This window comes from Pleurodeles waltl, chromosome 1_2 (genome assembly GCF_031143425.1).
Source record: "Pleurodeles waltl isolate 20211129_DDA chromosome 1_2, aPleWal1.hap1.20221129, whole genome shotgun sequence".
NCBI lineage: Eukaryota > Metazoa > Chordata > Amphibia > Caudata > Salamandridae > Pleurodeles > Pleurodeles waltl.
Genome location: NC_090437.1, coordinates 404,302,790 through 404,327,330, shown reverse-complemented (window position 1 = coordinate 404,327,330; position 24,541 = coordinate 404,302,790). Strand labels below are relative to the sequence as shown.

Below are 24,541 nucleotides of genomic sequence, written 5' to 3'. Positions count from 1 at the left end.
TTCAGAGAGCTGTTATTGGCTTTTTCCAGGACCTAGACTCAAAAGGGGAGCAGAGAGATAGGGCAGTAATTTTTTTGTTTGCTGCGGTCTTCTGAAAGTTTCTTCAGGAGCAGCTTGACCTCTACTTGTTTCCATGCTTCGGGGATGGCGGCAGTCCTGATGGAGGTGTTGAGGATGGGAGAGAGGATGCTGCTGATTTCCATCTGGCCCAGGTTGAAATAGTAATGTGGGCTGGGTGAGCCAGAGTGGGTTGAACTCATGATGGCGGCTGTTTCATTGATGGATAACAGCTTCCAGTCTGTGATGAGCTGGCTTTAGGAGCCCTCAGATGGAGTCAGTAGGTTTTCGATGTTGGTGGGTTGGGGGTGAAAGGTTATATAGATGGCTGTGATTTTGCTGTGGAAGTAGTCGGCTTGTGAGTCGCAGAGGGTCTGAGTAGGTTTGATAATGTTTTCGGTGGCTGCTGGGCAGGAGAACTCTTTGACGATCTTGAAGAGTTCCTTCGAACAGCTGGTGCTTTCCTCAATGAGGCTGAGTAGGGTGACCTTTTTTGCTTCTCTAAGGCTGAGATGATATTTGTTTAGAGCATCTTTAAAGGTGGTGTGTCAGCAAAGTCTCTGCTACTATGCCACTGTCTTTCTAGCCTTTTGCATTCTCTCTTCAGTGTCCATAGTTCGGGGGTAACCACCTTGCGGGCTTGCTGGATCTTCTGGAGGCAGAGCTCCTTGTGGAGGGTGACTCTGTTGGCACCATTGAGGATCCTTTTAGATAGATTGCTGGTGTCATGTTCCAGGTTGCTGGGGAGGATGGATTTGCTGGACTGGAGGGTGGTGATCCACTGGGTCTCTCTGACTTTTCCCTAGCTGAAGAGAGGTGGAGGTGTGGGAATGGTGGATAGCTCCAGTCTGCTGGTTATAGCAAAGTGTACCAGGTGGTTGTGATGCAATTTAGACTTCACCACCATTTGACCATCAACTCCATTTTGTGCGAGTGACTCTAATTTGTGCCCTGCTGCAGTTGCAGGGCAGCACAGGTGTTTTTTTCCTTACAAAACTTGTTTTTCTCTTCACCAACAAAGAGTCGGACAGTTCTGGAACATATTATGTGGGATGCGGACTTGAAGAGTTTACAAGGCTGAGACTTTTTTTACCAGAGGAATGTACAAATCTATCTTGGAACAAACACTAGGAGCCTGGCCAGCTTCTTTGGGTGTTTTTGACATAGACGAAATAGAGCCAGCATTAAGTTTCATTAGAGGGGAGGGGGGTTTCTAGAACTTTCTTCTTGAGGTGTTTTCAGGTATAAAAGACAGGAAGACTTGTCGCTAAGGTAGGAGCTCACCTGTGGAGTGGATGCGCTTCCCTGGATCTAATTTGTGATCCTGATCGGTTCGCCTTCCTGACTGAATAAAAGGTTCCCCAGTTGTGCTGGCGTGGATGATGTCAACCCAATCGGTGAAGTATTTTGAAATCTTGGTTAGTTAGCTCATGTATACATACTTTCTCAACACATTCCACATTTCCTTTTCAGTCTTGGCTACCTCATATATGCATTTATGTTTGTATATTTACATGTTCTGCTGTGTTTGAGTTATATGCTTATTCTCATATATTTGTAGGGCTTTGATACTTGGGAAGTGCCCCAATAAATTAATTATTTAGGCTAACAGTGCTGAATTATTTTGGCATTGTGATGTCTTAGTTTAAGTGGAAGCAATACAGTGGTGGTTGGTCCATGGGAGCTCTGTGTGTGGGAGAACTAGATTTTTTTGCTGGCTGTGAACATGGGGTCTAAGGTGTGACCTACAGTGTGTGTGGGCTGGTGACTAGTTGTTTGAGTGATGTTCTGTAGGTTGTCAAGGAGGTTGGTGGTGTTGTGGTCACTAGGGTAGTCTAGGGGGAAAATTCATATATCCTAATAATATGTAGTCTGTCAAGTTGATAGCTAGGGGCGCAATGAGGTCATCGACGGCCTTGCAGAAGGCGGGACATAGCACTGGGGGTCTGTGATGAGATTTTTGATGAGATGGGACGCCTCTTCCTCCAAGATAGGGCAGAAGAGGTTGTCCTTATGCACAATGGCAATGCCAACTCTTTGCTTGTTGTAGCAGTCTTTGTGATCAGTTTGTAGCCTTGTGGGGTGGCGCTGGTGATGTGCAGGGTAGTGGTGGGAGTAAGCCAGGTCTTGGTGATGAACATCAGGTCTGGTCTGAGAAAGGACACGGTGTCCCATATCTCTGTGACGTGTTTGCAGAGGGATCTGGAGTTAAGAAGCAGGCATTAAAGTTGTTTCTCTGGCTTGAAGGGTGACGGTGTGGGAGCGATGTGGGTCTTGGTGTTGCAGGTGAAGTGGCATTAGAGGGAGGGGAAGGGTCCTACTGTGACCTGGAGAGATGAGATGCAGTAGTTCTTGTCACGGTTCCTGGGGGCCAGGGCCTAGAGTTCAGCGGCAGAGTATTGTTGCATAGTGGGAGAGGTAGGGTTCCTGACGCTGGGCACAGTCCAGGAGCGGCCAGGCTTGCCTTTGGCAGGCCCACTGTGCAGTCGAGCAGGACTGCCATTAATAAGGTCCTGGGGTGGGAGGACGGCGGGTTGGAGGCAAAAAAGCAGGACAACAGCGGGGAAGTGGTGGGGGCCTTAAAGCAGCAGACCGCAGGTAATACAACGCAGAACAATTCAGCGCAGAGCAGGGGCCAACAGGGGCAAGCACTAAGAGGATGGCACAGAGCTGGGGGCTAGTTCAGGGCCTGCACAGTGGGGTCGCACAGCGACCGGCATTAAGTAGGTCGTGAAGAGGGCGGGTGGCAAAAAAAGCGGGAAAACAATGGGGAGGCGGTGGGGCCCTGAGAAAGGTGAGGCAGCAGGTAATACAGAGTACAACAATACAGCTCAGAACAGGGGCAACAGGGGCAAGCACTAAGAGTGACACAGAAGAGCACAGAGAGGAGGAGCTGGTTCAGGACCTGCTCAGGGAGGTCTCACAGCAACCATCATTTCTAAGGTTTTTAGTAATGAACATTACTGGTAAACAGTGTATTCGTTTTTAAATAAGCCTTTCTTTACTGCACTTATCAGCCAGGGGTTATTAAGAGAGCTCTAGAAAAAAAAACTTTTAATGACGTTTCTTCTCAAAGTTACATTTTATGTAGTTACAGGAAAAGGGCAAAAATACCGGCTTTAGGGGATTATTCTATTTTGTTTTATCTCGGGTGGAACATTAAAATACTGGTCATGCGGGTATGAATACTGCCAGATAACCAGTGGCCCTGTTAATTGCGATATCTGCGTAACACATCCGAATCGTGAAATGTGTGGTAAAAATATGCAGGTAAAATTGCTGATAGGATAAAAATGCCTGGTATTTCCTGGAACGTGCAGGTTTTGGTGAGGTAAATTCTAAAACCTGCATGTTATTGTCAACTTGACTTATTTAGTCCGAGTCAGATTTTATAAAATGCGATAAAAATCTCACCATTTACTTCGAAACGAGCCCCGTCGCAGCACTTTTAAATTTGTATGTAAATTTCAGGTCACATGCGTAGGGATATTCACATCTCAGGGTTGTGAGATCAATGCGGTCGCGGGCTACGGCAAAGGACGTCCTGTCCTTCACTGCGGCGCACGAGGTGCTCCTTCGGGAGCGGGGGTTAGCGCGGCAAGCACTTTTCGAGAGTCTCTCGCGTTGGGACAGACGGGTGTCGAGGTGGAGGACAGAGCTTGACTTTAGAGAGCACGTGGGACCTCGCACCCCGGCCGACAGCAGCACCTCGCTCTAACTTCCGTACACTCCCTGCCTACTGCCTCGGCCTATCTCCAGCCCCGCTCGCCCCGGCTCCTCCCCCGGGCAGGTGCAGTGTCAGGAGGCGGCGGGACTGCAGAGGCCTGACCCTCCTGAGCTACGTGACCGGCAGCCCGGCTTGAGCCTCGGCAGTTGAGAAGCGGTGCCTGAAGATGGAAGGGGCAGCGGTGCGCAGGGTGCGTGCGGGAGCCCCGCAGCTCCCGGCCTGGAGCTCGGAGGTACAGAACGGGACAGGGGAAGACAGAAAGCGCCGGATGGGTCCCCCTGGCAACGGCAGCTGCGCCTCCCGCGGCAGGAGTCCGGGGCTGCGAGAGAGCTTCCTGGTGCCGTCGATACTGCTGTACCTCCTGCTGCACTGGCTGCTGGTGGTGCTCTCCTTGCGGCAACTTCTACTGCTGCCCAGCCCGGGGCTCTTCAGCGCAGCAAAGGCCAGGTACGGGGCCACCTCAGCTCTTGCACCTCCAGTGCACCGCTCCTTAATTTGCATGTGCTTCTTTCCATCGTGCCCTCACTTCTAGTAATCTAACGTTTGGGTCCTAATCGTTAGCCCTTAATTAGAAGCCGGTGCCTGTTAAAACGCATATCTGGGTCTCTTCGCAGAACGCCAGACACACCCTCGGCACCTGTGCTCTCCTGTCTTTCCTAATCTGATTTCACGCTCATTCCTTACCAGTTTCACACGGATGTCAATGGAGGCTGGTAGCCACTTTCTCACCCAATTCTTTATTGTAATGCTTTTTGTTGGACGAATAGCATTAGTGATGTATGCGCCAGTGCTCAAGCAATCTGTAAGAGGGAGGAGCTGGGTGAGAACTACAACTGTGTATTTCTTTTGTGGGTACTTTAAGGTGCGGCAAACCATACAGAATTTGCACTTTTCAGCTGTGATCTTTAAAACGTGTGCTACAGAGTTTTTGGAAAAATGTGATTCGAACGGTACATTTGCACACAGGTATCGTGGTTTTTATTAGACCTGCACATTTTACTTTACTACGATAATTTTAACGTAGTCAACAATTTATGAATGTACTAGAAGATACGCCACATATTGATAACCAGTCAATGCAAGGATTCTAATGCTATGTCCCGTCCCTGAAACTGACTATAGTAATAGTAATTTTTTGTGTTTGTGCCCCTCATTAGTATTGAGCCCGCAGTGCCATTTGTATCCCCAGATTTTGCGTCACTAATGGCCATTAAGTCGCTAAAGACCCATCCTTGTCCGATGGCAGGATTCACAACCGCTATCATTGCCAAGGTGGACTTGGCCCACCAGTGGCCTCGGTGGCGTCTCTGATTTCCCATCAGTGTCAGACCCTCCGCTCCATAAATTTACGTGCCATGCCGCAAGTTAGATTTTATTGCACAGTTAATAAACAACATTGCAATATCACGACATATGTATAAAAACAGCCCAAATATATAAAAAAATACCACTCGTCATAAAACCACTGTATAATAATATACTAAAATCATTTTAGGCTGTGTAGCTTGAGCCCCCCTTTACTGCCAGTTTTAGTGTTTTTAAGTTAAGGTTTACTGATAAGAAAGTCACAAAGTGGCAGATTAGGCTTAAGTCGTAAAACTCCAAGCAAGTTTATATACCTGGTCTGCACTAACTAATGAATGCACCTTAAAAATCTGGCGCAGAAAGGCCCTCTGGCTGTTTAGCAGTTTTTTTACCAATAAAATTGATCAAATCCTCTCTAATTGTCCCACAAAGCTTGCATACCACATTTGATGGTGTTTTTAACCAAGGTGGATTATGGTCAGGTGAAGGAAGGTTTCAGAATGTGTATTTAAGGAAATTGTCATTTAAAAAGGTCTAGAAGCTTGCTTCAACCGTTGCAGTGCAAGTTTTTTTTAAACTCTGAATTACAACCAAGCATGGATGCGTTTGGCGAAGGTGAGCTTGTCCTCAAGCAAGAATCTGGATGCCAAAGGTTTATTTACTGATTTCTTAACTTAACAACGTAATAGGTACACTGGAGATCCCAACTTGCTTTAAGTTTAGGTTGTCCAGTGACTGGTGGAGGTAGCTTCTTGCAGGTGAGTTTAGGGTGCTTTGCTTATTTCTTGTCACAGATACTGATTTAAGGATTTCTCTGTCGTATTTCTCAACGTGTAGCATGCTTTCACGAATGCATACTGCCTGGCGGTAGATTGGTTGGCGAGGCCAAACTCCATTCTTGTCTGCGCTTATGACGAATTCTAGGGAGGGCGAAAATAGATTTGTATATTTTTGTAACTGTGAGGTTTAGGATTTTGGCGTCCTTCCCACAGATTGCCTCGTTGCCGTATGTCAATATTGATGAGATCTTGGCAGACATTATTACTTTTAGCATTGGTAGAAGCGACGGACCATCTAGATATCTGAATAGATTTTGAGAAGCTGCCATTTGGGCCAAACGTTTATTAGTTGGTTTAGATGTGTTGTGTACGAACCTTTGTTGTTGAACAGAACCCAAAGGCTTAGATTTAATCTTTGAAAATTCATAACTTGGCTCGTGTATATTGTATTTTTGTAGTTTTGGTCTTTGACAGATGAATATTGACTACTATTCTAAGCTGCTTTGGAGTCGTTTTGTGGTGTTTTCACGTTGTGTCAGTGTGTGTGCACACCTACTTTTCACATTGCTTCTTTAGTTTATCCTGACTGCTCTGTGCCAAGCTACCAGAGGGTGAGCACAGGTAAACTTTTGGTGTGTATCTTACTTGCCCTGACTAGGATTGCGGTCCCTACTTGGACAGAGTGCAAACCTTTGCCACCTGGAGACCCAGTTTCTAACATCGGCTTAAAGGAAGAGAAATAGTTGGAATGCCCCTAGTCTTAGCGCATGGGAGTTTACCAGATTAAATTATGTCATCAGATCGTCTCAGTAAAGATTGAACAGCGTTGTTGCAAGCATATATCCCTGTTTGAAACCTATGTGTGCATCAATTTTCCTTGAAATATGTTAGGTTTTGAGCTTTTATCCTTACCCAAGTATTGGTGTACTGCAGTTGTATCTGTTTTAGTAGCTCTGGCAATATTTTCTTATTGGCTAAATATGCCCATGTTTTTTCACATTTTTGCTGTCAAATGTAACTTTAAATTCCACGAAACAAAGATATTACTCCACTGTTGATCCATGATGAGGGAAAGTGCAAAGATGTTTATTAAGGTACCTACCCCTTTCCTGAAACCTGTTTGGTTTAATGGAATTATTTAATTATCCTTTGTCCAGTTTGACAGGTCTTCCAGTAATACTGATGCAAAGTATTTACCTTCATTGTGAAGCAGGGTTGTCGGCCTGTAATTTTCTAGTAGTGACCTATCTCTTCCTTTTTGTATATTGAATTAATCACCAAACCCTCTCATGAGGCTGGTATTGTTTCTTTTTGGAAGACAGAGTTATTGACCTTGGGTAATTGTGTTGCCCAAAACTTTGTATTTATTTTGTGGAATACTATGAGGACCTGGTGCACCATCTCCTTAAATCATTTTTTATAAGCCTGTTCTGTAAGTTGGGGAGAGTACATGCTTCCTCATTCTGTTTCTGCTCTGAATCTTGCAGCATGAGTGCTTGTGGGTCTGATGTTTCTGTACGGATTTTAAAAAAAATACTTTGATTTCTCACATAGCAAATGCAGTACAAAATACAGTTCTTATATAGATCTGTTAGTCAGTAAATTTCGAAATGACTTCATGGTGCTTAAATGACAATAGTTCAGACATCACAAGTACATTGGAGGTGGCTAGATGTGCAGTGGAGGCAGGTGTATGCAAAGCGGGTGCCAAATGTTTCTGGGCCAGGAAGTAAAGGTTTGAAGCGTAGCATATAATTCACTTGTAGTATCACAGTAGGCCAGGCTTTCGAGCCATGCTTTGTTGGGTGGGGGGTGTCGAGAGCCCCAGTGAAGCACCACCTCCTGCTTTGCCAGCAAGAAAGCTATGGTAGTGAACCGGTGCACTGGTTTGGGGATATACTGCACACAACCGCACAGGGCCAGGAGAGGATTGGGAGTTACAGGTATCTCTATCGTCTGGGACAGTATATCATAAATAGACTGCCAATAGACTGCAATCGTTGTGCCTGTCCAGGGTAGGTGGGAGAAGTCTGCTATGGGAATGGAGCATCATGGACAAGCGGGGGATCTCGAGGGGTCCAGGTGCACAAGAAAGCTGGGAGGGACATACATTCTGCAGAGAAATTTAAAATGCAGAAGTTTGTGGTGATTGGGGAGACAAGGAAAGTCTGTGTACAGCAGGCAGACCATATCTTGAGTGTGTGACCCAGGTCAGATTCCCAAGCCTGTTGAAATGTAATGTCATGATAGGGAGTAAGACTATACACACATGGTAAAGCTTGGATACTAGTCGTTGTCTGCTCTCGTCAGCAATGCGTGAGGTCAGTGGGAGAAACTCGGCGCAGCTAATAGGTACGTCGAGATTGTGGCATGGGTACCGCTTAGGATTCAGTGCATAATAAAGCAATCCATCCGGGTGGTAGCAGGAAAGTGGTCCTTGTTTATTATGTCCGCTATATGACCTGCCGGAAACCTATCAGCAAAGGTGTGGAGTGCGTGTTTTTGAAGGGTGTGTCGTACTATTAACTCGTTGGTTATCGGCAGTCAAGAGTTGGAAGAGAGTGGCAACTGTGGATAGTATAAGAGGGGGTGCCCACAGCAACTAAAGCAGTTTTTTCCAGGCCCAGCTGGTGTTGGAGAGTGGTTGAATGTTCGCAGGGTCTAGAGGGTGTCCAGTAGGGATAATGGATGCAAGTGGGGGTTGGGAACGCTAAATCGGTTTCAGGTTTCCTGTAAGGAATCCTGGCGTCTAGGTGAAATCAATGCTGGGCGTATTGGCATTGGGCCACTGCATAGTAAAGTTGCATGTGAGACAGTCCGAACCCTCCATGCTCGAGTGGTTGCACCAGTGCATCCCAACCCACCAGTGGGCACCGACCTACCCATATCAATTTTAGGAGAAGGCCATGCAGCATGGCGAAGAACTTGTTGGTGAGCGGAATGGGAACATTAAGAAACAGTTATAAAAATGGGAGTCGGAGCCTGGTGAAGGAAGATGGCTCCCGCCTGAAACCGGAGCTCCAGGTCAGCCTGACAAAAATCCTGTCCCTACGCTGAAGGACGGGGCCCCTGTCAAATGGAAATAGGGTCGGGGATAGGCAGTGAGGGCCGACGGGTGGACCGGCGTGGCTGGAGCATCCTGCTGGGGAGCAGGTGAGTAGGCTGGGCCCATCCCGTCCCCAGCCACCCAGGTGCTGGGCTGGCCCGGTGATGGAGCAGAACAGCGGCTCGAGGTACACTGGGTAAGAGGTAGCTAGGATAGTGGTCCAGGGCACACGCACGGGCCCCCAACCCGGTTGCCACAGGTGAGGTGGTGAAGTTCAGCGGGGGATATAAGGGGGCCGGCTGCAGCTGTGGAAGGACGGACCCACTGGGAGAGGACACCATGAGCGTGGGCCTAGATGGGTGCTGTTGGTGGTAGCCAGACTTGGATCTCCCACTCGAGGGGTCAGAGGCGACTAGGTGGGGGATGCGCCCGGCTGATGGCCCAAGCATGGACTGAACTTCAGGGGAGCTACGTCCGCTGTAGCCCAACCTGCAGAGGGGGTCCAGAAGGGCCCCGAAGAGGTGCGGGCTTCACCCCGATTGCAGTAGGGCGGGAGGCCCTGGAGTCCCATGGTGGGATTGTAAAACTGCGGGCCTGAGCCTGCCGAGGCAGACTGTTCTCCCGTGCTGGAACTTTGACCTAGCAGTTTGTGGAGAGGGCAATGAAGAAGGGGGTCTGCAGTGTGGAGTGCAGTTTTTTGAGACAGACCCACATTGGAGACATTGCGGTGTGTTGCTGAAGAACCGTTGTGGCACATGCCCGGCGGTGACCTCTGTCTTTTGCGCTCCTTGGGCCACTGTTGGAACTGTGGCATCGAGGGCCCTGCATGCTGCATCGCCCCGGGGGGAGCTGGAATTTGTGACACGGCTCCTTGCTACCCCAAAATCTGCCTAGTTGCGGGGAGACCTGACCCTGCACTTAGCGGCTGGCACATGTTCACCATGGGGTAGGCCTGTCCTAAATCACAAGGTCAAGGCCTGGCTGTCTCCGACCCGGGCCGCCAGTGGCCGGACAATGACATGAGGGAAGAGTCCACACCCCCTAGCATGCAAGACACCCTGAATAGGATCCTGGGGGCTATTGAGGACACTAAAACAACCCTAAGCCAAGAGAAAAGTGAAGTGTCGGCCAAACTAAGCCACCTATGCACTGGCCATCATAGGTTGTCAGACAAGGTGAAGGATGCGGAAGAGGTGTTGAAGGATCTGCGGCCAGCTTACCAGGCAATGAAATCCCAACTTGTACAACTCCCAGAACGGATTAAAAAACTTGAATGCAGAGCTGAAGACGTGGAGGGCCGCAGCAGACGGAACAATGTGTGTATAGTGGGGCTTCCCAAAAATACAGAAAGGCCTGATGCAGTGACTTACCAGGAGCAATGGCTGAGATTTATCATGAAAGACCGCCCCCTTGCACCGTTCTTTGCACTGGAAAGAGCACACTGTGTACCGGCCTGTTCCGTGGCTAAATTCCTACACTACAGGGACCATGACCTCCTGTTGCAGGCAGCGCGGGAAGAGGGTCCATTCAAAGTGAAGGGTGCTAAGGTCATCCTATTCCCAGATTTCATGGCGGCAGTCCAGGCTAAATGAGCCTCCTTGACAGAGGTGAAATGAGTTCTGCGTGACGAGAGAATCAGATACTCGTTGATGTTTCCGTCAAAACTGAAGATCATGCTAGAAGGCTGAACCCAGTTTTGCCAAGACCCGGACAAATTCTTCGCGTGGCTGGAAACGTACCGGACGGGTACTGATAAAGCACAGAAGGAGGATCCTGACCCATCCCGGGCGCCGACGTAAGAAGCAGCGTACACATGGCTTAGTGGGAAACACAGGAGTGACAAAACTGACTTGGCAAAAGCCAAGGAAAGAAAGCAGCCCTGCAGGCGGCAGCCTCCCTGTCAGATGGGGGCATCTTGGAAGGTGACCACAGGCCTGACTGGGACTCCCCGTGACGTGAGAATCCACGAATGATGAATCTGTGACTAGCATCATGGAATGGCTTCCCCAGGTGACGACCCATACCTCAGATGACATTGCTAGAAGAGATGGGGCCCGCCCTGGCTATTGCCTGTGCCTGTTGTTGTTTGACTGAGGTAACTGGCTGACACGCTCCATAGGAGGCGACCCTGATGTTTTCAAAAACCGCCCGATCACTTACTGGCTTCTTCAGCGGGAAGATGATAGTGATTGTTGCACACTGGTTTACATGGTTTGGACGGTCAGCAGTTGCTCGGCTGTTCTTGGGGAGGGGAGTTGGGACGCATTTGTTTTAACTGTTTTAACCTGTGGTTGTGAGAGACATGCTGGAATGCTGAGGGGTCCTGTGGAGGGGACATGGGGGGATTTAGAACATGATGCAGGCTGAGCCTCTCACTGAATATAGCGGATACACACTCACAGATTAAACTAATATCCTGGAATATCAGGGGATTAGGCTCGGTGGCCAAACGTCGTAAAGTCCTCTCTTAAATGAAATGTAGGGAGTGCATATTGCCATGCTGCAGGATACCCACCTCACCCAGGTAGAAGTAGAACGCCTCCGAAGGTGCTGGCGGGGGCAGATATTCGCAAGTACATGCTCAGCATATTCCCGGGGGTCGGCATTCTGGGTGAGAGCAGGGGTTCCCTTCGAGGCCTCCCCTGTGGATGTGGATAAAGAAGGACGTTATGTACTGATGGAGGGGACGCCTTTATGGCAAGCCGATAGTGCTGGAGAGTATATATGCACCAAACAAAGAAGAGATTCCCTTCCTACACTCCGTGTCTGTCTGCCAAGTTTCATTGACATCCCGTTTCTTATAGGGAGAGACTTTAATGGGGTACTGGACCCCTTCACAGACTCCTCAATACCACCACTGCAGGGCGCGGCGACTATGAGGGTAACAGCGGGCATGACAATCTGGATAACACAGTGGGACATGGTGGATATATGGTGTCTCCAACACCCCTTGGACAGAGATTACTCATATTATTTTCACCTTTACCATGTTCAAACTAGGATAGACCACATTATATGTTCCTCCTCCCTTAGCGATATGGTAACACAGATGGAATACTTTGGTCGGACCATCTCTGATCCCAGTCCCCTGCTCCTCTCCCTATAGACAACAGAGGCCCGTTCGCCGGTCCAACCTGCTGACAACACTCTAGTGGCTTAGATGATTAAGGGGGTCATTACAAACTGCTCCAGCACGTTGAAGACCCCGCCGGCCCAATAAACAACATTCCGCTGGGCCGGCGAGGGAAAACAGTGTTTCTGCCAGCCGGCCCAGCGGAATGCTGGGCTTGTACATTTGGAGCCGTCGGCAATGTAGCAGTGCGGCAGGTGCAGCAGCACCCGTCGCGCATATCACTGCACGTAAATCGGGTAGTGACATGCACAACGGAGCTGGGCACGGGGGCCCCTGCACTGCCCATGCCAAGTGCAGGAGCACCCATTCCGCCAGCCTTTCCCTGGCGACCTAAACCACCCGGGAAAGGCTGGGGGAACACAGGTGCATTATCCCTGTCAGATAGGGAACTCTGCCATCGTCAGGCTGCCTGGCAGTGGTGGAGTTCCACCTGTGGCGGTCTCCCTGTGTTTATTACATGGCGGTCGGGACCGCCATGTTCATAATGAGGGCCTAAGTCTTCCGGGAGACATTGACGTTAAGACTGTCTGAATACCTGTCGTCCAACTCAGGGATGGCATCTAGCCGGGGAATTGAGTGGGAGACCTTAAAAGTGTTATTGAGGGGACACTGCCTGGGACAAACGGTGGGCATTAGACAGGACCTCGAACAGGACATTTTGCACCTGGAGACCACTATGCATCAATGTGACGACCGTACCTCTGGGGCACACGCAAGATTATTAGAGACCAGGGAATTATACAGTATTGCACTGGAACGACTCCGATGCCATGATTATAAGAAATATATTGGTAGGGTACATGAAGACGAAGGGCGAGTGGGAAGGTTACTGGCCTGGTTGACTTGCCTGGGGACAGGGGGGACTCCTATTACTAGATTAGTCATACTCTACTCACCTTTGCAAATAAACACGAAATGTATGGCCTACTACAAGTCGCTGTACAGCCCATTACAACTAGTCGGGCCCGATGTCTCGGAGGGCTTCCTAGCTGTCCTCCCTCAGAGTGTGCTTACAGTGGTGGACAGGGATACAGTGGGGACAGCACTGACCGTAGAGGAGGTCAAGGTAGCCATAATGTCCTTGGCATCAGGCAAAACCCCGGGCCCAGATGGCCTGCCCACAGGGTTCTATAAATTATACAAAGGAACCCTGGTACCACAGCTTGTGGAGATGTATACTGAGGCTTACATGGCTAAGGTGTTGCCAGCCTCCACCTTGGAAGCCATTGTGGTACCACTGCCCAAATCTATGCAAGCGGATGTGGGAGTCATGGATTTTCAGCCACTGTCCATGCGGAATACAGATTTTAAGATACTAAGTAAATCCCTTGCTACCAGACAGCTGCCCCATATGTGCACTCTGATACCTAGTGACCAAAATGGATTTATACCTACCAGTGGCACCTCCCATAAGCTCCAGAGGCTCTACTCCCACCTTTATGATAGCATGCAACCCCGAGCCCAACCAATATGATTATATCAGTGGACTTGGAAAAAGGCCTTCGATAGTGAGCTTGAGGTTTCTGGAGGACACCATGTTACAGATGGGACTGGGGCAGGCCTTGGGACTGGGTCAAATTACTGTACTCGCACCCCACTACAAGGGTCAAGATGGGGCGGATGATCTCTGGTAGCTATGAGATACACAGAGGGCACACCCTGCAGGGATGCCCAATGTCACCAATTCTCTTTGCTATGGCTATAGAACCACTGGCAGCGAAACTCAGAGCAGTGGGACAGGACTGGGGAATATACAGGAATAAGAAGTTTTCATATCGTCTCCTTATATGCAGACGACCTCCTAATATACTTCAGGGACGGGAGAAGAACGCTGACTCAGGTGTTTGACTGGATGATTCCGGTGTTTCTTCAGGCCTCCGCCTGAACCGCAGGAAAACAAGTGTATTTCCGATGTGGCATGGCATAGACAGCCCAGTCCCGTGCCTAGAGGATGTCTCCTGGACACCCCACTCGTCCCGCTGCTTGGGTATACAGGTCTAACATAACTTTCAGGATCTCCGATAGGGCAATGTGGGGAAGGCACTGAGGTCGGCTGTCACCTTCTAGCGCTCCCTCTGCTTACCTATTATTGCGCCAGATCCCTCACTAATATGGTAGTGCTTCCTAGGCTACTCTACTATTTTGTCAGCCTGCCTATTACATTTCCAGCAACCTGGTTCAGATCATTCGATGTACTGGTGCAGGAGTTATTGTGATATGGTGGAAGGCAGTGGGTGGTCCTGGCCACTCTTCGTCTGCCACCAGAGGAGGGAGGACTCGAGGTGCCTGATTTTGAGCTCTACTTTTTGGCAGCACAACTGCAATGGTTTTCCTGCTGGCTAGGTGGGGTGGATCTCACTGAGATGGCTCCCGCAATATGGGACCCAGATCAGAGTAGACTTGTGGCCGCAGTACTGAAACCCAGCCTTTGGTGCCCCCGACTGGGGGTGCTTCTGGCATCAGCCCTGGCTGGCTGGCGGAGGACACTCAAGAGAACAAAGACTGGGACTCCATATGCACCAGCGATTCCCCTGGTGGGGATCCCTCATGGGGGACCCCCTCCATCTGCTTCATAAAGAGACAACTACATCACTGGTTGGCAGCAGGGATAGAAGTGGTGGGTGAGATGTACTGCCAGGGAATGTTGATCCTGTTTGGTGACCTGGCAAAACAGACCGGCTTACCCCAGGGGCAATTCTTGACATATGAAGCAATGGTACGTGCTACTAGGGACCTCTGAGGAGTGGCGCCAGCAGAACCCAATACACATTCAGTCCTCCAGACTATGCTGTCCATTGGAGACTGCTCTCATCTTGTCTCCTGGTTATATAAAGCATTGCTCGGAATGACGCACAATCCGTTAGATAGCCTCCGGACTGAGTGGGAGACTGACCTGGATAGGTCCTTCACTGACGTAGAGTGGAAGAAGGTTTTAGCATACGCTCCTACTGTATCCAGAAATAAATGACTGAAATATATCCAATACAACTATACCCATAGGACTTATCTTACCCCATGTCGGATTAGGCTTATATATGGAGGGAACGCTGTGAACTGTCCACGGTGTGGACTCCCAAGACAGAGAGTTTAGCCATATGACCTGGGGATGTCCGTGTCTACAAGAAATTTGGTAGGGGGCCATATACAAACTTAATCTGGTACTGCATAGAAACCTTGAAAACTTCATGGCAATCTCCTTGCTGGGATTGTACAGCAGACCCTGTGCCAGGAAGGTTGGTAACTCGTTTGTGGACGTGGCTTTGATTGTAGCTAAACGCAGGATATCATTGATGTGGAAACAGGGTAGCGGTCCAAGCCTCACTGTGTGGGAAAGAGACGTAACACATTGGGCAACAGCAGAAGAGAGGGCCCTGGGACGGGAGGAGAGTAGAGGGATCAGCCGCAAGCCAATAGCGCCTCAGTGGTCTGTAGTAATAGATAAGTGGGAAACAGTGGGCTCAGAGGAGAACTCGGGTGCCGTAGACACCGCGGAGAATGAAGACTGGGGCCAGGATGTGAGATGACCGGGGAGCTAGGATACTCACTAAGGACATAGGCGACAATTGGCACGGGTGCTAGGAGTCCGCAAGATCACCCCCGACCCCACCTTGACGTCCACATGCAGCTACTACAGTAAATACTATTTACTTGACATGAGATGCCTAGACAAGGATACTTATGATATATAATGGCACCTACACCACGGGTCAGTTCCATCAGTTCTCAGTTATTAACTTTCCAATTTGTTTAGTTTCACACACCGGGCATGACTCATTTAACTTGGACCATGTAATGATCTGTGAATTTTGACCACTGACTCCATGTTGCACTTAGTCTAGCACTACACTGTCACATTAGTGACAACCAGCTTCATTTTGCCTATTGACTATCACAGCATTAGACACTGCTATGTTAAAAGCTGCAAATATTTTTGAACATTTTACAATGTGCACATGTTTTTATTCTTCGTGTTTTTTTTTTTTCCCCACCAAGGGCGGAGGCTGATAAGAATGTACTCAGACGGCAGGGGACGGACTTGTTTTGAATTGGCACCTTGGGAATGTGGCCACGTCCCAACGTGTTATTTTCAAAGCATGCCTAAAGCAGTCAGCATTTTTTTGAATAAATAAACTTCTGCAGGGAAAGGGAAGTTCTAGACTTTTCCTTTCTTGTTTGTTCAAAGTAAGAGACTGAGACCAGATGGACCGGGGACAGACAGTGTTTGCAGATCTCAGGCACATCCAGGATGCTGGAGTGTGCCATCCTTCCTGTGAGGATAATTGATCTCCCGCTCCTCGATCGATTCTGGGATCTGGCGATGTGATGCGGAACAGGAGGGAGATGAAGCAGTGATGCCCTTTTCTCATGGCGATTCATATTTTTTAATTATTTGCTTTGCATTATAATATAGATACATATATTTGCTGTGTATATTGTAGTGGGGAATCATTTGTACATTATTTCATTTCATTGCTGTGACCATTTTTGAACGTGTGCTTTCAGCATGCTAATCTCCTTTTAGTAACCTTGCGTAGTGAAATAATAAATGTCTTCTTTGGACTAAGAAGCGCATTCTAGAGATTTTTGTCAGTGCATAAGTGTTTCAGCTTGGTCATTAGTGAAGCAAAATAGACCACAACTTGGATCATTCTCCTGGAGGGTAGGAATATCTCAATCTTACTCGGACCATAGACACCGATAAACCAACCTTTAATAGAGCAACACAAGTACACCCAGTATGTAGTGAATACGCATGATACTTACTGACGGTGCAATGGCGCAAAAATTGATGATTAAAGCAATCTGATGTACTTACACATAGGGGAGGGGAGAGTCCTGTATATGCATGTATCCCGAACAAATCTGCGATGGTTGGACAATATGTGGTACAATGGTAATGAAACAGATTAAATGGCAATAAAATAAGTGTTTAAAAAAAGAAACAGTTATTTAAATCTTGGGAGTATGATAATTTTTATGTTAGCGATGTGTCCACCCATTGAAAGTGGGAGCCGCAGCCTGTAGTCAATTTGTGACGTCAGTTTGTCGAGGGTGGGACCGTATTTAAGTCTTATCACCTGTTTCTTGTCCTTGTGGAGCATAACCCAAGGTTATTCTAGGTTGGCAAGGGTGGAATGCAAATAGGGGCATTTGAAAAAATCAAAAGCCTTCTTGGTGTCTAATAATGCCACTGTGGTAGGAGTGTCACATGAAACACTATTGAGGACTGAGAAGATGGTACATAGGTTCAGAGAGGTCGAATGGTACTGGACAAAATCAGACTGCACCAGTGAAATGAGTTGTTCTGTAAGTAGGAAGAGCCGATTTGTAAGAACCTCGGCAAAAAGTTTATGAAAATTTAAAAGCGATATGAACTGTCGTTGAGAGGGTCTTTGCTGGGTTTAAGTAGCAGGGTGATGACTGCTTCGCATAGCGTTTGGGGCAAAGAACTAGTTGTCATCACATCTCTGTACATGGCCAGGAGATGGGGGCAAGGAGGTGTTTAATTTGTTTATAAAAGATGCCGGTTAAACCTTCTAGACCAGGGGCCTTGGTGCCATCCAGAGAGTCTATGGCTTGATTGATTTTGTCGCAGGAGATGGGCTTGGCTAAAAATTGCTGGTGGGCCCAGTGGTCCATACCATGGCCACTTCCTCGAGATATGAGGACAGAGAGGGGGTGTCGCCTGAGAGTCTGGTGGTGTATAAATGTGTGTAGTGTTGGCCAGAATGTCCTCGCAGTTTGTGATGTGCACTGCCCAGGAGTAGCCATTCGGGGCTATACGAGGAGCCCCAGGGGGCTGTAAAAGGTCTGGCCAGTATAGATCCAGGCCCATTTCCCTCGCCGTATGGGTGGGCCCTTGCATATTTTCCTAGAAAAAGGGACTCTCGTTCTGCAAGATCGTGTTACTCTGCCAGTAGGGAGGTGCAATGTGTGCCAGTGATGTGTCTCAAGGCGGTGTGCCGCGTTTGTCTAATGCTATAAATTGCATCTCATCTCACTCAAGTTTGGAACGAATTGTGCGCAGGACACCCATCTGTTTCAAAATGTGGACAACATGAATGAACACCTTAAATGCTTCCCACAAGGTAGCTTGGGTGGGAAAGGAGTTTGCATTTAATTTGAAGTAGTTGGCAATTGCTGATCTAAGTTTGGAGTGGAAAAGGTCACCCTGCAGGGCCATGGCAGGGAACCACCATTGTCGGTCGATGCCACTAGCATATGGTAATCGGAGGGATAGTCACTGGTGCATGATATGAGAGTGTGCCTGCTAAGTGGGTGACATCTTTGAGCCACAGGGCAGGCGTGGAAGATAGCAACTAATAGTCTAGTCGAGACCATGTGGTGTGTGTAAGCTTGTGTGTTGGTATGAAGCAGACACGAAGGATCACAAAGCATAAAAGTATGCCAGATACCGCAGACTATGTGCACCGGTTTGGGTTTGTTTGCCAGTGTTGTGGAAGTGGACCAAATAGGGGGTCTATGAGAAGATTAAAATCGTCCCAGGTCGCAATCCATGCGTCTAAAATCGACCATGAAGGTGCTAAAGAAGTCGGGGTGTCAACATTGGGAGCATAGATGTTGGCCAAGAGAATCTGAAGGCATGCCAAAATTCTGGTTATCAGGACCTATCTGCCATCCTCACTGAGGGTCGACAGTGGATGGAATGGAAGACTTTTGTGTACAAGGATGCTGACCCATCGAGAATAAGAACTGTAACAGGAGAAATGTCGGTCAGACCCCCAGGTGGATGTTAAGGGGTGAAGTTTACCCAGGGTTAATTAAGTCTCTTGAAGGAATGCCACTTTCCCATTATATTTGGTGAGATAGTGAAGTACTTGCCTACGCTTGCGGCGGTCATTGAGGCCACTTATATTCCAAGAAAGCAGTGTGACATCAAGGAATGGAACAGTATTGCCACATTGTGCGGACATGTTCAGATTGGTATGGAATGTGCGATGTACACCATGAGGAGTAGTGTATGTGACCACAGATGAGTGGCAATTAGAAATGTGAAAAGTCCAGAACCCCTGACCCCCGCCCCCTCCCAAACCAGGCAAAAAAAAATTAGCAGCTCAAATCAAATATTACCCCAATATGATTTTAACATAAGAAAATACTAGAGTGCGTGTCCCACCGGAGAGTGATAACGCCGCAGTGTAATGGGCCTGGGTGTATGACAATATTGAAAGTACATATATTGACCAATATGAAGCAGATGTGTGCAAGATCTGTGAGATAAGAGTACACATTGTGCTGAGTGCGCAAGGCAACTAGCCACAGGCCATGGTGCCAGAGGACTGAAAAACAGGCCAGGTGATGTTCTAGTCCAGTTGAAATAGTTCTGCGCTGGAAGTAGGATCCGAGTCCTGTGAGGGAGTATCTGGGGATATTTGCTGTGGCCAGGGGGATGGGATTTGCGTAGCGCTTGCAGAAGTTCAGGGCATTTGCCGGTGTGTCACAGAAGCGGGTTCTGCCATGGTCATCAACTCGCGAGTGCACCGGGTACAACATGCCATAGTGAGTCCCATCCTTGGCAAAACCACTTTGGCCTCAGTGAACCCTCAGCGGACCTTCTGCACAGCTATAGTGAATTGAGACAGTGGCACCCTGCCACTGCAGCGGACCATGCTCCTGTGCCGGACGAAGCACAGTGTCCCAGTAGTTCAATAGTCTGGCCATGATCTATCGCTGCGTGGTTCCACGGGACTGGGCGGGGGTCCAAGGACCAGTGTGGATGCTCAACCACAGGAGGTGAAGCGCTGGAGGTCGAATAGGTCCATGAGTAAGCGTTGCACAAAGATGTCAAGACGCCCAGTGTCTGTGGACTCTGCCACCCCCATTATGCAGATATTATTGCGTCGCCCATAGACTTTAAGTCCTCATTTTTTATAGCTTCTGTTATAAGAGTTTTTCAACCTTGTCTATTCTTTTAGCTGCTGAAGCGGAGCCGTCCTTCACACTGGAGGTGCGCTCCTCTGCCGCTTCTAGTCTTGTCTGCTGTCTCCAGCCTCTCCCCAATGCAGTCAAGGCGGCCGACTAGGATGTCAAATTTACTGTCTATAGCGTGGAATTCTGCCATATGCCATCTGTCCCAGTAAATGGGGTGCCCTCTGCAGCGACAATGGGCCCCGGTTCCATTGTGGGGGCGCCGGACGGTGTCTCCGTAACATTGGTTGTTGTGAATGGGAGCTTGTGCTGGCGATCGTCACTACAGACCATGGCTGCAGAGTGAGCGAGGTCAGATCCTTTCTGGTACGCTGCAGTTGGTAGTGTATCCGGATGAAGAGTAGTTCACAACATAAAAAGTAGGGTCATAGAGGGAGGCAGTTTTGTGGATGACGGGTGTCAAGCTCCGGGAGAGGTCCTGTAGCACGTTCTTGCAGCTGTAAGTAGCAGAGGGAGGGGGTCTGGTCCATGGTTAAGGGCTGTGTTCATCTAGTGTGATGATCTAAGCAAGTGTAGCTGGGGCAGCTCGAACCCAGACAGCGAAAAACAAGACACCCCCAAAGATGTTGTGTCCAATTATGCAATTTTTGGCCATGCATGCGGCTGGGGGTCTGGATGGCAGCAGTATCTGGGAAAGATGAAGAATGACTCACCCCACAGTCCAGGAGTCAGGCCTGCCCCTGATATGTAGCCATGTGGGAATCGGGTGCAGTACAGCAGCGGTAAGTGTTGCAGCAATCACCGGAGCAGTGGTGATGGGAGGCATACTGACTGTAAAGTCACCACGCACCGACACCCAGCAAGGCCCGGCAGGCAGGGGCACATGGTGCGCCCTCCCCCAGGCCGTGCAGGCAGGTCAGATGCCGCGGGAAGTAGCACCCCACGGAAGGCAGCAGATACCGATCAGGAGACAGAGGGCATTGGTAGATGGAGCAGTGCTGTGGCAGTGGCCACAGGCTCACCTGTTGCCACAGGGCTTCTGAGGGAGGCCGGTCCACCAGACATTTGAACCGATGGGGCGCACTTCGCAGTGCGATGCAGCCGTTCATCGGCAGCCCGCCAGGCACAGCACCTTTTTCACCTCTGCATGTTAAGGATCTCGCCTATGTGGTGTAAGATGCCTATTATTTGGCAAAGATTGGGCCCGCTTCGCTGAAGCTTCAAAGTTGAGCGGCTGTTTTGGCTGCCAGCGCAGCCACACCCCCCCTGTTTCTGTATGGATTTGACTGCCTTACTCTCCCGTTGTTGCTGGGACCTTGTGTAGGCTCTTTGGTGCTACTTGCCCGCTGGGTTATTGGAGTGATTTTATGCTATGGGGCACGGGCCTATGCTGTTAATTATTTTTGGGAAGTTCTCGAAGTGTGCATTCTTATGCAGCAGCTTTGCCTACAAGATATCCTCACTTTGTTTCCTTTCCACCCAAATAATTTCTTAAATTTCAGTCTTTGTTCCTGGAATTGTTTCCCTAATTTCCAGTTTTGAGGGACATTGTGTAGACCTCTCCATACCCTAATTACTTCTTTTTTAAGTAACTGTCCTGCTCTGAGCTTTTATGATTTTTGTGGATGGTGCCTGATCCTCTGTTGTTGAGATGGGTCTACTTGTTGACCATGTTAGGAGTTTCTTAAGGAATGTCTCCCAGGTCTCTAATGGTGTATTTTCATTGTCCTGGCATTCTTGTATCAACTTTTCCTCTGCTTCCTCTAAGTAGGCGATCGTGTTCTCTGTCCATTTAAATAGTTTGTAATCAACTTTGTGTTTAGTGCCGATCTGTGAGATTTCAAGGGTCCAGGAAATTTTATTGGCCTGCAGTACAACTCTCTGGGGGTTATGATCACTTTCACATCTTTGCTGAATCAAGAATGATGACATGGACTGTATAAAGGGACAGGGATACTATTGTGTAGTCTATTATTGAGGTGGTTGTTGTTTTAGAGGCACTGGGTGGTTGTCTGCTAGAAACCGAAGATTCTCAGGCCCTGTTGAGCTAGTTTTGTTGCAAACTGTTCTTCTAATCTGTTCTTCTCCATTGGCTTACTGTAGCTTTCTGGTTGGACGTTGCGTTTGTAATTATGTGTTAGCAATTGGTCATCATCCAGAGTTGGGCAAAAAAGGTTAATTTTAAGGTCTCCTGAGATTATAAATTCTATCTGCCCTGGGTATTTTTGCAGGTCTGACATTATTGTTCTTAATTTTCTTGCAAGATCTTGTTTTATATTCTGGTTTGAATATATATAAACATTTATCAGGGCAAAATTAGCGGATCCCAATGTTCTGTTAATACCACCAGAATTCTAGGGTCTGCAAGTGGTCTGTCTGTACATTTTACCTTAATGGACGCACTTGGATTTGTTACAAGACCTCCCTTTGAAAGTCCTTTCACTTGTGTTTTTGAACCTGGCTTTGTGAATTCTAAGAATCCTGATATTTCCAGCGGGTAAAATTAAATTGATTCAGTGTCATTTGAAGTTCTACTAAGTGGTATCTCCTGGATTGTAAGAGCCACAGGATGTTCCCTCTGTTCAGGATATGATGCCATCCCCTAGACTAGTATTCCAGAATTAGGAGTGTTTGCCTTCTTGACCGTTCCTTCACTGAACCATTCATCAGCCATGTTAGTTTGTTGTTGGTAGTCCTCTGTAGCTTTATAGTTGTGGTATTGTTACTATCATCATTGGTGCACAGAGGAGTGTTGTGACCTTGGAACTGTTCCTAAGCTCTGGAATCCTAATGACAACTTGATTTATTTTAGAGGGATCCCTATTGGCTGCTTGACCATGCCATGCACATTAACTTGTAGCAGTGTGAAGAGCACCGCGATTTATCACCCTTCCTAGTCCGCTGTACTCAAGTCGTATAATTCTGGTGTTACCAATAATCTTTTGATTTTAGGGAAATGTTATATATGGAATACTTATAGTCATTCATTCAGCCTTCTTCAGCCATTTGTCTGTTGTGTCATTCAATTATTTTCCTTCCTCCCAATACAATATACAGCATGAGTCAGTAGTGAGGCCATTTTACCCATTGGCAAACTTCACTGAGTGATGGCATTCTGCTTTGTCACAAGAGCTCATCCACGAAAAAGTACTTTCCTTTAGTGCTTGGAAGTTTTGGCAATGTATCACATTTTCAGACCGAGAAGAATTCTTGTTTCCAGTTTAAAAAATATATATATATATTTGCGATGGCCTGGCAGCTCTCAAAACGCTGTTTTATAAAAACCATGGCAAAAAAAAACGAGCATTGGCAAAGCAAAAAGGCTGTCTGTCAATACTTGGGTGATTAGCTTTGCCAGTGTTTGCTTTAACAATGAATTCTCAATATTAGTTAACTCATTGCCCTAGTGCTAGCACACGATGCACTCAAATAATTCAGCTGCCCCCCAAAGGTTTCTTGCATCAATTTTATGTAGCCTAATTTAGCAAATCTAAACTTTATCAACAGTAGTATTATCACCTACTTTATTTGTTTGTGTATACATTTTATGCAGTTCATTAATTTAGGTACTCGAGGAGCAAAATGTTTGCAATTAATATCATTTCATAGCAGCATATGGTGACAAAGTATGTGCTAAAACCAGATTGACTCATCACTGCGATTGCTTGTTTGACTTCATATATCCATTAGTTATACAAAAATGTAAAAAAACAATTATGTTCTAATCACATTACTACCGCAAAATAGAGAGATTACTTTATTCCTTTATTTCTTCGACGCCCCTTCAATTGGGGTCTTCATCAGGGCAGACAATAGAAATAGCTTTAGGTTAGTGTGACTACGATATCGACCTCATGCTGGTGTTCAGATGAGACGATAACTAATGTTCAGTACCTTCCAAGTGTATGATAATAGTGCATGTTTGTAGAGTTCTGAAAATATAGAGGCTCAGCTTGGTCTACAAATCAGTCTTCTGTGGCTGTTTGAAATGGTATTATCTGCTAATAGTGTGAATTACTCATAATAAGTCACCAACGTAACCGGAGATGAGACAAATTAATTGTAACAGAGTAACAAGAATGTATTTGACATGCACAGTGCAGACCAGATTTGAGGATCACTATTAGGTTCTAAGATGCCACTATTGGTAGCTCCTCAACATTGCAAGTTGCTTTATTACCACTACTGCAGAAGATGAACTGCACCAGGAATTGAAGTGCACTACGCTTTCGATGTTGGGCATGCCTGAATGGTTTACCCATGGACCCTCCTGTCCTAAACCAGTAACTACAGAGGTCCTGTTAACAATCCTGTTAAGAAGGGTGAATATAAGATGTCTCTACCTCACTGAGGAGACCACAATCGGGAACTTCTGCCAGAACATTGAGTCAGCTCTGCAGTTTCGATATAAGGGGAAATGCAGGAAAGATGTTTGAGGATCTCAGCTAATGCCTTTTCACTCCTGGGTACGAGAGTTGCAAGAAGACCGAACCCCATTTTGCAAAGGTGAAGTACCAGAAGCAACTTTTACAGTGTCAAAGGATGTTTCCTAAATCTGAATAATTATTGCATTCCCAATAACGTACTGTTGACAAGAGAACATT

The 24,541-nt window shown here is 47.6% G+C and overlaps 1 protein-coding gene across 1 annotated transcript in view; it reads left to right on the top strand.

Moving 5' to 3' along the window:
- The first annotated feature begins 3,600 nt into the window (after positions 1–3,600).
- Positions 3,601–24,541, top strand: part of ERMP1 (endoplasmic reticulum metallopeptidase 1) — a 438,183-nt gene continuing 417,242 nt past the window's right edge. Inside the window, exon 1 of the mRNA XM_069240202.1 lies at positions 3,601–4,231. Coding sequence (XP_069096303.1) covers positions 3,951–4,231 — 281 coding nt within the window. The 5' untranslated portion in view covers positions 3,601–3,950. The remainder of the gene's footprint in view (positions 4,232–24,541) is intronic.